The sequence below is a fragment of the Pavona decussata genome, unplaced genomic scaffold (assembly GCF_977016875.1).
Source record: "Pavona decussata unplaced genomic scaffold, jaPavDecu1.1 SCAFFOLD_92, whole genome shotgun sequence".
NCBI lineage: Eukaryota > Metazoa > Cnidaria > Anthozoa > Scleractinia > Agariciidae > Pavona > Pavona decussata.
The window spans coordinates 4,628,273-4,642,643 of NW_028145509.1; the positions used below are offsets into that span (position 1 = coordinate 4,628,273).

The window sequence follows — 14,371 nt, forward strand, 5'->3', positions numbered from 1 at the left end:
TTTGTCATTATTCCTCGAATCTTCTGGCCAAATTTCACGACAATCCGTCAAAACTACATACCCTATTAATTCGTTCAAAGTCGACATACTCTGCCAAAATTCAAGTGCGAGTTTTCGCTCGATAAAGGTTTGCAAGAAAAACAAGCCTCCACAGGAGATTATGACACCTCATTAGGTGGCGAGCCAATCGAGCAACAGGACCCCATGGCGTCAACAACAATAGCACAGAATTTCGCGGAAAAAGTATCGCGTTGCAGACACGGTTTAGACTCCGCTGTTGTGATCGAGCGTGATGGGGAAAGTGGCGAAAGGAAAACGTGAAAATCAACCAGGAAGACGGGGAAAAACCAAGGCTAACGAAACCAGAAGCGCGTCAGCGGAGAGTTTGCCAAACTGTTTACTCCTCGGAGGAGTGCACTGATAACAGAGATGAAATTTATTGGGTGGGTTGTTCGTTTTGATTGCGTGTAATGTAATTTACGCTTCAACCCGGGCGCTTCAAGCTAAAGTGATTATTCATTTCGTATCGAAGGAAATGTATAATGAAAGAAAATCGCATTTTTACTGTTATTTAGGTACGATGGTGATTTCTTCGTAAGAAATATTAAAGATAGCGTGGAGCGGAGCAAAAAGCAAGAGAAAGGGCCACGCAGAACGCGCTATCTTCAGTATTACACGTGGGCTGATACGCTTCTGTTGAGTTTTATTTCATCGGTCTAATTCTTGCTGATTTTATTCCAATGTTTCATTACAAACGCGTAGTAAAACGTTATTTGGTTTTATCTCGCTGCAGAAGAAAGAAATCGGCCCAGAGGATGCAGTATATGATATTTGATATTTTCACAGGACGCTTGCAAAGTTACCCTGTAGGACTTTTGCACGGCAATCGACCTCTGTGTACTTGATCCAATAACAGTGGATTAATTTGAAGGCCGCTGCTCCAGTTCTTCGAGATCAACTTCGACAGAACCTTCAACGTCGACTAGAGTTTCTTGGTCGAACCAAGAGCCTTTGTTGCTCTCTGCAAGATCACGTTTTCGATCTTCTCTGAAACCTATCTTTCCCTTTTTCTTAGGCCCTGGCTTCTTCCGGGATTTTATCCACAGGCTCTTTTCGTTTTTTGATGACTTTTCCATGTGGGAAGCGTCGGCAAAGAATAGAAAATTCGAAGTGAGAAATTTTCTGCAGGCGAGATGTAAACAAAATATGCTTATTTCTGAAATACGAGCTCCCGGATAAAGCGTTTGCCGCGAAAATTCCTCTGGCGCCTCTCGCACTAAGAAGATTATGACACCTTTTTTATTTATTTACTTTTAGATGGAAATACATTTTCCTAAATATCTCGCGCGCTTTTTAATATTTTTCAATTTTTTTTTTCAGTAAATGTTAGACAAAATCCCCAAATTCTATTTGGTCGAAAAAAATGTTTTTTCCCTTTTTTACCCTATCGAACCCAGGAAGTACCCTTAAATGTATGCTAGGTAACGAAGAATCTATTGACACTACTGGAAAGAGCACCTTAAAATTAGTAATAAGACCAAGTTTGAGAGCCTTATCTTTTTGAACAGTGTAGATATAGTTCCGTAAATTCGGTAATTTTTGCAGACATTTGTGTGACGACAGACAAAACGTGCCCGTTCCAAACGAACGTTTCCTTAAATTTTCACATTTAACGAATCTATATCTTCACTATTTGAAAAGACAAAACCCTCAAACTTGGGATATACTTTTACTTATTTTAAGATGCTCTTGTCTTCAATGTCGACGGATTTTCGTTACCCGGCCCACATCAAATTTTTAAATTAGGGTGATAAAGGAGAACTCAGCTGCGGAAACAACTGGTTCTGGTGATTTTAATATTGGCACATTAATTTGAATAACAAAAAGATTGTTTCTAAACCGTAAACATGGCTACTGATAGCCGGAACAAATTTGAGAATCAGAAAAATTATACAACAACCCAGAAACACTACAGTTCCTCATTGAATGCAGGTCTTATGAATGATTAAAGCCGGTTAAAATCATTATTCTGTAGCAGCTTGGGCCAAGAACGTATTAACAATTACTGGCTTCAAGTTTATCTCAGTAGTTAACTGATCCTCAGTTGATTGTAAAGTCGACGTTGGACTCACCTCAACCACACCTCACCTTAAAGTCACCTTGAGTACTTTTTTTTATTTCTAGTGCGCGCTAAGCAAGGCTTTGCAATTGCGGATTTCGATGTGAGGATTGAAGTCAGTCCCAGTATTGTAAGTACAGTTTTTTGAGGTGGGCTAATCATCTGTATAATATGCCTGGTCAGACAACCATTTTGCATTCAAAACTAACCTGGTAAAAGTACAATGGTCCTTTTAGATTTGCAGGAAAACAACAAATTTTAACAATTATTAGCTTTGTACAGGCCCACAAATGATCCCCGGACCGGAACTGATCCCCAAATTAAACCGCAAATGATCCCCGGACGGGAAATGATCCCCAGATAGGACCGCAAATGATCCCCGATCGCCTGACCATAAATATTGAATGGAATGGACTCAAATTTGGACAGTGGATTTAAACTTTATATACTTCGTCGTTTTTTTCCTTAATAACACACACCAGTCGTTATATTAAGCTATCTTCATGAAAATTTCACAACATAAATTATAATGTAGCAGCACAGTACAACAGAAAAATTTACCTATAAAGTGTAACATACATGTATATGATTTACCTATACCATGACAATGCCTAAAATATGCACGAATTGTACGAAACTCTTCCAAATTAAAGAGCGGGTCAATTAAGATTTTCGCAAGTTTTTTTTTTTTTTTTTTTTTAATTTTTATTTTTTCGAAAAAGGAAGGAGAATCGGTCAATGCGCTTCAGATGGCGGTCAAATCTCACCCATTATCTTCGCCTTTGTTCTTAATCGGATCTTAGTCTTAAGCAGAAGGTTTAAGGCTAGGTCGTCCAATACGTTATCGCGTAATATGCTGATTTTGTCCTTCGTTTTCGTTTTGCCGCTAGTTGGACTCCCAGTCTTTTTTTTTGTTTTTTTTGTCTATTGTTTTTTACAAAACACACTGTCGTCGGCATAGACCTACAGAAGACCATTGTCCTCCTCCATGGCGAGTCGCATGCCTTAGCAACCGAGTTTGCTATTAAAATTTTTCCTCGATCACTATAGGAGGCCTGTTGTTTACGGGAGTGCTGTTGATAGTTTAAGACCACATTTCGGTGCAATACGAGTCTCACCCATCCCATCGTAAAAAGTTCACAGCAATCAACAATACACTAACTCACTGCGTGCAGTCGATTATTTCCGGTTCAGTCAAAAACCTCCGAACAATTGAAAATCGATCCGGAGTAAAATAAAGTTATCGTCGATGTGCAGCAAGTATTAAACACGGCAAAGCAAAGGCGACACACCCGATTGCTCGTCCTTTACTGGCGATACACCCGAGATAAGAACGGCCGAGTTCAAAATCTGCCCCTGAAGAAACTTCTATTAAATATATCAGAGTTAGCCGGCTCACGAAGCAAAGGTGCATTGTTCACAGGCGACACACCTGATAGCCTGCGAGCATAGTCGTATTTCCGGCTGTCGAGAGAATTCCGGCGAAGGGAATCTCGACAGCCGGAAATACGTCTGCGTTCGCAGGCAACACACCTGAGAGCACAACTGGCATGTGTGTTCCAGTTTATGTAAAGTAAATTGTTCTGTTGCACTGAGCTGCTACATTTTAATCTAAGTTGTGAAATTTTCATACAGATAGCTTAATATAACGACTGGTGTGTGTTATTAAGGAAAAAAAAAAAACAACGAAGTATATAAAATTTAAATCCACTGTCCAAATTTGAGTCTATTCCGTTCAATATTTATGGTCAGGCGATCGGGGATCATTTGCGGTCCAATCTGGGGATCATTTGCAGTTCAATTTGGGGATCATTTCCGGTCCGGTGAGTTTGAATGAAAGTGTTATAATTCTATGAAACCATTGGCCAAGTACCATGTCTGTAATCACTGTGTAATCGGCGAACAAATAAAAAATATACTTATATAACCCGGTAAGTAACCTGGACTTTCGACAAATGGACCCCAGTACCTCAGAGTCTCTCCTGGCAAGCAACAGCTGGCCATATAAGGTTGCAACGTTCACCCACTACAGCATGAACCACCGTGACATGAACCACCATGGGATGAACCACCGTAGAATGAACCACAAAACCACCGCCACATGAACAAGAGGACTGGGCACCACAATTTCCTATTAATTTTACGGATTAAGCTATCAATAAATCTTTAAGTTTACGGTTCTTAAACATGGGGAATGAGGACTCTGGGTACGAGATTGCGGCTACTCGTGCACGGCTACTGAGTTTCGTTTGAAATTCAGTTATCGCGGAAGCGTGACGAAGGTGTACAGAAAAAGATAGAAATGGCAATCAACAACCACAGTTTACTCGTGGCAATGACCAATCGTGAAAACAATTTTGGTTACGACCATTCATTGTTTGACTAGTTTTAATGGGTCTATTTTGTTGGTATTGGCAGATTTTTATTAGGATTTTCCAAACATTCTTCGGTTGAGTGTCAAATGATTTTTTTTATTCTTTGTTCGCTAATCATGGCTTTAGCAAATATTGTGAATCATTTAGTTCTCCAAATTTCTTAATTTAAACATCTACAAACAAAATCTAAAAGGACGCTTGTTTATTTGCTTCTGCGACGAAACTCTCTGATGGAAACCTTTTTATTTTCTCGTATGTACTACAAGATCTCGTGACAACTGTCCTTGTTCACAAGCTTGCGTCCGGTAACTTTTGAGCGAAGAGACGATGTCAAGTTAAACTGACTTGTTAATTTACAAAAAGCAGCAGCTTTTGCCGACGTGTCAAGGACGTTTGTCAGTCGTTCCATACTTGTGAGCAAAATTGCTCACCAAAGTAATTTACCACAAAAAGCTTGTTTACCTTTGACAGGTAATGGCACACTAAAAGAAAATAATTGTCCAGCTTTTTGCCTACTTGTTAAGGACACTTCTCAGTCTTTCCACACTTGTGAGCAAAATTGCTCGCCAAAGTAATTTACCACAAAAAGTTTGTTTACCTTTGACAGGTAATGGCACACTAAAAGAAAATAATTGTCCAGCTTTTTGCCTACTTGTTAAGGACACTTCTCACTCTTTCCACACTTGTGAGCAAAATTGCTCACCGAAGTAATTTACCACAAAAAGCTTGTTTACCTTTCACAGGTAATGGCACATTAAAAGAAAAAATTGTCACAAAAAAGTTACTTGTTGAGGAACACTTGCTCATTTCTTTCAACAACCGTTTTGTACCTTTGACAGCGCTCTCGTGTTTTTTAAGTTCTTTCGTAAAATTTCTGCTGAATTTAGATTTTGTTTTCTTGCCTAACCAAGCAGCTAAGTTAGTATTTCACGATAGATTAGCAAACTATATAAAACGTGTGTTTCTCTAAATTTCTACATTTGTTTAACAATTTGCTCGAGAAAAAACTGTTTCCTTATCCATGTGAAGAACTACTGCTAGAAGCTCACGTAGTCGCCTGCAGTATAACATTGAGTTAAAGGATGAGTTCATGAATGCTACTGTGGTTGTGAAACTCCTTTAATTATTTAAATAGACTGTTAAATCATGTAAAAAGTATTCTAATGTCAGGCATTTTGTTCATAAGCCAGTATAATTAATCAGGTTAAACTAATTTGAAGAGCATGGAAAGTCTACGTGCGAGTCTTCAGAAAATCCCAAGTTTAATAACAATTGGTTCCTGCGTCAGTGTAAATTAAACGAGATATGAAGCACGCGGGAAGTTTCGAGAGCACAGAAGAGGAAAAAGTTGCTCTCGGCTACGCCTCGAGCAACTCTTACGCATCTTTCTTGCTCTTCAAATTTCCGCGTGGTTCATATCTCAATGAGCTCACGCTTACGCAGGAACCAATTGTTAATTAGAAAATGCCTAAGTACGAACGAGATCTTGTCGAGTTTTGGCAAACTCTACAGACTGGATGGTAACATCGTTTGTAATTCGAACGGAACTCGTTAATGCTATAAGTCATTCAATATTTGCTCAGCCGTTGACGTCATACTCTAAAACAAACTTTTGTATTTCATGGTATGAATAAACTCCGCTGTTATCATATGAGGCACGTAAAGCGCATATTAACAAACCCCAATCGACTTCTTCAAACAGTTGCTCCGCCAACAAGTAAACGTAAAGCCTTGTGGTGAATTTCGCGCTCCATTTGAGTGACCATCGTGTCAGGTTATTTAAGTAAATACATCGAGAAGCAGATGTGGAGCCGAACAAAGAAACTGTACAAAACTCATAGACTTCATAAGTCTTGCTATAATGAACCACACGGACGAAGGCAATAACGACTCGCCTACTCATGAAACCATTGTCATCATAAACTGTGTCCTCAATGCTCCACTGATGCTAACCTCCATCATTGGCAATTCTTTGGTATTGGCCGCCGTTTGGAAAACTCCTTCCATTCGCTCAACTTCGATGATTATGCTTTGCAGTCTTGCTGTTTCAGATCTTCTCGTCGGTTTCGTTGTTCAGCCGCTCTATATTGCTGATGAGCTCACGGACGACCTTTTATTACATCGTGTGTCAGGGATGATAGGATTTTATGTCTGCGGAGTTTCTTTTGGTACAATGACGGCCATAAGTGTGGATCGATTGATGGCGCTTCATTATCACATGAGATACGCTAGTTTAATGACCGAGCGCCGCGTCAAATTTATAGTAGGAATAATTTGGGTGGTAATATTTCCTTGCTCAGGATTTTACGTTTGGAAGAAATTTTTATTTCATTTGTCAACAGGTATTTTTATTGCCACGTGTCTTGTTATTTGCACGTTTTGTTACATAAAAATTTATGGAATTGTTCGTCACCATCAGATCCAGATTCATGTTCAGCAACAGGCTGTGGAAAATTCATATATTGAAAATAACATGCGCATGGCTCGGTTAAGAAAAAGTGCAATAAACACTTTTGTTTATTACTTCTTCATGGTCATATGTTATTTTCCACAAGTAGTTTTATTGAGTTTGTTTGGAACAATATACAAGAATTGGAAAACAGAATGGGTTTTTGCTACTACAATAGTGTACGTGAACTCATCCGGTAACCCGATTTTATATTGCTGGCGACTACGTGAGCTTCGAGCAGCAGTTTTTCAGTCGGTAAAACAGTTGTTATTTAAGCAAACTGAAGAAAACTGTGCCTAAGGCTACAAAGAAAGACTTCAGGAACGATTGTTTTTTTCTAAAAGAGATGCGTCGACGTACTAGAATGCTATAGAAGCAATGTGATAGTTTAAATTTAATGTATTTTATCATAATGGTCAGGAACACACAATGTATTTTTATGCTACGTAATTGATATCAATTGTTTTCATTTTTGGTGAATTATGCACTTGTCTTTGCATTTAACAGTGATGTTTCGCGTTACGTTCTATTGATAGCAACGTGCCAACCAAAAGCCACAGATGTTTATCACCGTATTTAGAATTTAGATGTAGGCTAGGTAACGAAAAAATCATTGGCACTGCTGAAAGGGGCCCCTTAATTTTAGTCATAAGACCGAGTTTGAGTGCCTTATCTTTTAAAACAGTGAAGATATAGTTCCGTAAATTCTCTAACTTTTGCAGACATTTGTGTGAAGACAGACAAAACTTGCCCGTTCCATAAGAACGTCTCCTAAAACTTTTAGGAGACGTTCTTATGGAACGGGCAGGTTTTGATTTTCACATTTAACGAAACTATATCTTCACTATTTTAAAAGACAAAACCCTCACACTTAGGATATAATTTTACTTCTTTTTAAGATGCTCTTGTCATCAATGTCGACGTGTTTTCGTTATCCGGCCTACATCAAATTTTTAAATTACGGCGATAAAGGAGACCTCAGCTGCGGAAACAACTAGTTCTGGTGATTTTAATATTGGCACATTAACTTGAATAACAAAAAGATTGTTTTTAAACCGTAAACATGGCTACTGATAGCCGGAGCAAGAATAAGAATTAGGAAAATTCTACAGCAATGCACAAACACTACAGTTCCACAATGAATACAGGTCTTAGGAATGGTTAAAATCAGTATTCTGTAGCAGCTTAGGCCAAGAACATATTAACAATTATTGGCTTTAAGTGCATCTCAGTAGCTAACTGATCCCCAGTTGATTGTAAAGTCGAAATTGGCTCACCGGCCAACACAAATTGTGCTTTGCCGCTAATTGACTGACTCTTTTTATTTCTAGTGCGCGCTAAGTAAGGCTTTGCAATTCGGGGGAGTTGAGTGTAAGGTTTGAAGTCAGTCCTAGTATTGTTAGTACAATTTTTTTGAGTTGTGCTAATCATTTGTATAATATGCTTGGTCAGAAAAGCATTTGGCCCTCGGGCAAATGCAAACACTATTTCATTTTGGGCTGTACAGAGATTAAGGTGCAAAGCCTAAGTTCTAAAGTTTTAAACTGTACTTCTTATAAAGGCCAGTGGTAGCGATTACTTCAAATGACATTGACCTCTGTCAGCTCTTTTTTCCATGCAGGGAAGAAAAAGAAATTACACGTCAAAGTGGAATTTTAACTTGATAGAAGCAGGAGCTGAAGTTATGTCAGATAAGGGTTTTTTGATGGATAACCTCCTGGCCTCAGTTGTTCAAAGGCCGGACAACTTTATCCGCTGTACTCTTCAGCGTCTAAAATATACTTCACGTTAGATGTTGTCCAAGGTTTTCGTACACTCCCCAACTCTGATTAGAGTGTGCATATGCGCTTGTGCACGAAGAAATACTGAAATCTTTCCACAGATTGAAACTGTCGGATAGTGACTTATCCACTGGATAAAGTTATCCGGCCTTTGAACAGCTAAGGCCTGGCTCCAGTTTTTCACAGAGCGGATAATTTTATCGACTGGATCGGTGGCTATGCGGCAAATAAAATTTCTGCAAGAATTTCCTTGTAGCCCTATAATTTGTGTATAAAGTAGAAGCGTGTGTCTAATCTAAGTATGGGATTGTGTGAAAAACTTGCCAAAAGCTTTGGTTGGAGTACATTTTATTCGCTGGATAGCAATTTATCCACTGGATAAAGTTATCCGCTCGAGCTCTTTGAACAGCTGGGGCCTGATTTAAAGTAAATGCAAAATTGGTCATTTCTTTGGAAAAAGTAAAGAATATAATTTTCCATAAGATGTGAATTTTACAGATTAACACTTAAGAAATTTCCAGACTCCATGTACAGGTCAAGAGAGCCATCAGGCGACTCAAGGAGTGCCATTTCTTTGGCACAGTTCAGCCTCTTGTGTTAGGTAGTCCAGTAAAGTAGGTCTGGTGTGTTTGTTGTTTTTTTGTAAATCTGAAAGGACCATTTTACTAAGATTACTAAGTCAGACTACATATGCATAATATGTGGCATTGGTTGTAGTTCTTTGAATTCGCATGCATTCTTTTGAAGCAACCAGTGAGTTTACTCTTGAGAAGATGTCCATTACCAAGCGAACATTTATGTAAGCTCGCATTGAAGAAAGTTATATGCAAGCTTTGTTGGCAAAATGCTTCCTTACTGAAAGTTGATTGAATCTCATTCTTCCCCTCTTGCTAAACAATGACTGCTTCCAAAACTGTGATTACATGTTGAAAAGTTGTGTGACATTGAACCACTCCCATATTATTGTCCTTCGCAGCAAAAGTTCCTCTAACAAACTTTTATCAGGTTAATAATTTCCGTAATGTACAGGGCCGGGTTGTTCGAAAGCCGATTAACGCTTATCCATGATTAAAAGTTAATCAAGGTCTTCGTCATAATCATGATTATGCTCCCTAAAAATGGGTTTAAAGGCTGATGTCAAGCTAAAGATAGTGAAGTCTAAGTCAATACAGGAGGACAAAAATCTTTTGGAAGAATCCAGGCTCTTTGGCCAGCGGTTGGCCGCAAGGAAGAGACTCTGGGAAACTGGAATTTTATTACCGTAGTGTTTTTGCGGTAAAACAAGGCAAACTGTTACGGGACAGCCAATCAAAAAACTGATTTAATTTTTTTCGAATTCTCCATTGTCTCTGCTGGCGCCCACCCGCTGACCAAAAAGCCTAATTATTCTGGGTACGAGATTGCGGCTACTCATGCACGGCAAGCCTAGTTTTAAATCCAATATGGCGGAGGCGTGACGAAGCTGTACAGGGAAAAGAAAGAAACTGCAATCAACAACCACAAATTACTTGTGGCAATAACCATAATTTTATAAGTGTTTTGCTGACTGATGTTTAGGGTAATATCGGGTAAGCCTTGAAATAAAATGCAACACAATTTTGGTCAACACCATTTATTGTTTGAATATAGTTTTACAGCGTCTATTTTCTTACTATTGGGTAATATTTATTAGGAATTCTCAATTTTCTTTGGTTGAACTGTTTATATCTTCGTTCACTAGTGCTATAACAAATGTAGTGAACCATTAAGCTCTCCACATTTCTTAATTAAACATCCAAAAACAAAATGCAAAAGAAACTTGCTCATTTGTTTGTGCGAAGGAACTCAAAGTTTTCCTTGAAAGAGACCTTTTTATTTTCTCGTATGTACTACAAAATCTCGCGACAACTTTCCTTGTTTACAAGCTTGTTTCCGGTAACTTTTGAGCAAAGAGACCATGCCACGGTAAACTGACTTGTTAATTTGCAAAAGGCTGCAGCTTTTGCCAACTTGTCAAGGACACTTGTCAGTCGTTCCATACTTGTGAGCGAAATTGCTTCCAAAAGTAATTTATCACAGAAAGCTTGTTTACCTTTGACAGGTAATGGCACACTTAAAGAAAAATTGTCCAGCTTTTGCCAACTTGTCAAGGACACTTGTCAGTCGTTCCACACTTGTGAGCAAAATTGCTTCCGACAGTAGATTATCACAGAAAGCTTGTTTACCTTCGACAGGCAATGGAACACTTAAAGGGAAAATTGTCACAATACAGGCACTTGTTGAGGAACACTTGCTCGTTTCTTTCAACAACCGTTTAGTACCTTTGAAAGCGCTCTCAGGATTTTTAAGTTGTTTCGTAAAATTTCTGCTGCTTTCAGATTTCGTTTCCTGACCTAACCAAGCAGCTTTGTTAATATTTCACGATAGACTGAAAAACTATATAAAAGGTGTGTTTCTTTTAATTTCTACGTTTGTTTATCAATTCGCTCGTGAAAAGAACTGTTTACTTATCTGAAGAACTGCTGCTCGAAGCTCACGTAGTCGCCAGCAGTATAACATTGGGTTAAAGGATGAGTTCATAAATGCTACTGTTGTTGTAAAACTCCATTCTGTTTTCCAATTCCTGTATTTCGTTCCAAACAAACTCACTAAAATTGCTTGTGGAAAATAGCATATGACCATAAAAATGTAAAAGATAAAAGTGTTTATTGCACTTTTTTTCAACCGAGCCATGTGTATGTTATTTGCAATATGTACATTTTCAACGGCCTGTTGTTGAACGTGAATCTGTAACTGATGCTGGCGAACAATTCCATAAATTTTGATGTACGAAAATGTGCAGATAACAAGACACATAGCAATAAAAATACCCGTTACCAGATGAAATGTAAACTGATTCCAAGGGTACAATCCTAAAGAAAAAAACATTATCGCCCAAATCATTCCTACTATAAATTTGACGCGGAATTCGGTCATTAAACTGGCGTATCTCATGTGATAATGAAGAGCGAAAAACCGATCCACAGATATTGCTGTTGTTGTACCAAGAGAAACTCCGCAGATATAAAATCCTATCATTCCTGACACACGATATAACAAACGGTCTTTCATTATAGTAAGTTCATCAGCAATATACAGCGGCTGGGCAACAAAGCCAACGAGAAGGTCTGAAACAGCAAGACTGCAAAGCATAACCATTGAAGTTGAACGAATGGAAGGAGTTTTCCACACGGCGGCCACTACCAAAGAATTGCCAATGATGGAGGTTAGCATCAGTGGAACATTGAGAACACAGTTCACGATTACGAGGGTTTCATGATTAGGCGAGTCGTTATTGCCTTCGTCCGTGTAGTTCATCATATCAATATTTTTTTAGAAGTCCAGGAGATCTGTACTGTTCTTTCCTTTTTCGGTGTTGTTTATCATGGATATGAAGTCAGTTTTATGTGCAAAGCGTTTCTTAGCATTTAAAATCTTTTCTTGATTTTATCGGTGTTGTTTATCATTAATATGGAGTCATTTTTATCAGTGCACAACGCTTCCTAGCAAAGACGTACATGAAGCGATGGAAACCGTGAATACAAACCAGAATTTCAGGAATTCGCTACTCAGTCAAGTTCACTTTCCACAGCAGCTGTTTGAAGCGAATTAAACCTTGACCATATCATATATATGCCCATGGCGTATTTTTTGGGATCATCACGAGTTCATACAAATCACAAATTGTACAGATTTCACTGATAGCACTCTAACGGCTAAGCAAATATGATCTGACTACTAACGCTTTTGTATGGACATGTTATGTTTACTTTCATTGAAATTCATAAAATTTAAGCAGCTGATTCTGTTTTCTGAACTTTGCAATTTGTCCTTTTCCTTTCTAATTGATTTGCCCGCCTTAATTACGTATCATTTTTGTGGTCATCTGGTATAGTAACAACAACATGTTGGTGAAGGAAAGCTGCCTTTTTTATGGGAAAAAAATTCGTTTCAGTTTTTCTTCGTGTGTAGTTCTTCAAAAGATGGCCAAACTTCATAACATAACATCTACCTTATGAACTAGGGGGGTCATAGCTGGTTGATAGCCTAAAATAGTTCCTATCCTGGTTAAAAGTTATAAGTTGAACGTTATGTTATAACATAAGGAAATATTACATCTTATTTATTTTACAAGATAAACGGTGTTTTGAGAGGATGAATACTAGACGGAAAATGAATTTGAATTTGAATCAAGTAAACACAAACATTTTGTTCCTGATCAGTCATTTGTATTTTTGTATTGGTGATCAAAGTGATGACGAGTTCTTTTAGGGATTAATGTCGTGCCCGTTTCAATTCAGTTCCCGAACATTTACGGGAGGGAAAGTTTGAATTTTGGCAAGGCGCAAGTGATTTAACAAGGGTAGTTCATTGAGAAAATTTAATTTAATAAAATTAGGACACCAAAAACAGTAAGTCTTAAACTCGTGTTCATTGATTTGATGAACGTTCCTGCAAAGCATTTTAGAAGATCATATTTTAAGGAAAACGTTCATTAGAATCGTATTTGTTATGCAAAAAAGCTGCAAAGAACTCACAAACTGTCAAAATAGGCTTCCCCAGTTCCAGCTCTAGATCTAGTTCCCTGGGGCCCGTTTCTCGAAAGACCCGGTAACTTACCGGGCCCGATAAGTATATTTTGAAACATTTTTTCGCCGATTACACAGTGATTACATACATGGTACTTGGCCAATGTATTCATAGAATTATAAGATTTTAAAATTTAGTATTCAAAGCTAACAAAAATTGACTTCTGTTGAGAAACATTTATCACCAAAGACACTTATCGGGCCCGATAAGTTACCGGGACTTTCGAAAAAAATTCATGAATTGGAAACTCTTGGCCCTAGGAAAACGATTTTAAGAAAAAATTTGGAGGGATGTAGCTGTGTCAGAAAGCGTCCAGTCGTGTTTTGAACTTTCCATACATTTCCCTGTATTTTTTCCTGCGAGCTATTTTTAGAGCAGTTCACGGCTGGTTCGCTAACAGACAAATGTATGGAAAGTTCAAAACACGACTGGACGCTTTCTGGCACAGCTGCATCCCTCCAATTTTTTTTCTTAATTAAAATCCTTTTCCTATTGCCAAAAGTTTCCGATTCATGAATTTTTCAGAAGCGATGTTTTATGGAAATTATTTGACATCGGATTTCCATACAAACACTGTTATTTCGAGCCTGTTTGCCTACTCGTTAAAGTGGAGTTGAAAACCGTGATAAGGCCTATTCCATTATAATTAACTTGCGATGATTATTTGTATGCCGTAAACTTTGATATTTGCATCAAATGTACCTCACTTTAGCTACTGACCAAGGCTAATCTCTTAATGTTACTGATACATTTGCTTTCTGTGCAAAAATACCGTTTCCTTTAAGCTTGAACACTCTTTTAGGGCAAATCCAGATCAGAGAAAAATGGTAAAAACTCGATGTCTGGCCACATTTCTTTACAATACATACAAGCACGCACGTTCGACATTGAACATGAATAACTTTTTTAATGTTTGCGCAAACGCCATGAAACTTCAGGACTTTGTCAAAAATTTATCTGGGAAAAATTTGATGTTGACAGTTAATGTTTATTAACTTTGATGTTACCATAGTTACCAAAAATTTTACAGGTAGTATTT

The 14,371-nt window shown here is 38.1% G+C and overlaps 2 protein-coding genes across 2 annotated transcripts; one reads left to right on the forward strand and one right to left on the reverse strand.

Annotated features, from left to right (window-relative positions):
• Positions 1–6,105: 6,105 nt before the first annotated feature.
• Positions 6,106–7,509, forward strand: LOC146474000 (melanocortin receptor 3-like). Its single transcript, XM_085117642.1, has one exon. It carries the CDS (start codon positions 6,356–6,358, stop codon positions 7,241–7,243), a length of 888 nt encoding a protein of 295 aa, XP_084973768.1. The 5' UTR covers positions 6,106–6,355; the 3' UTR covers positions 7,244–7,509.
• A 2,822-nt stretch (positions 7,510–10,331) lies between these two features.
• LOC146474001 (putative G-protein coupled receptor 45) lies at positions 10,332–12,070 on the reverse strand. Its single transcript, XM_085117643.1, has one exon. It carries the CDS (start codon positions 12,061–12,063, stop codon positions 11,182–11,184), a length of 882 nt encoding a protein of 293 aa, XP_084973769.1. The 5' UTR covers positions 12,064–12,070; the 3' UTR covers positions 10,332–11,181.
• Positions 12,071–14,371: the final 2,301 nt, after the last annotated feature.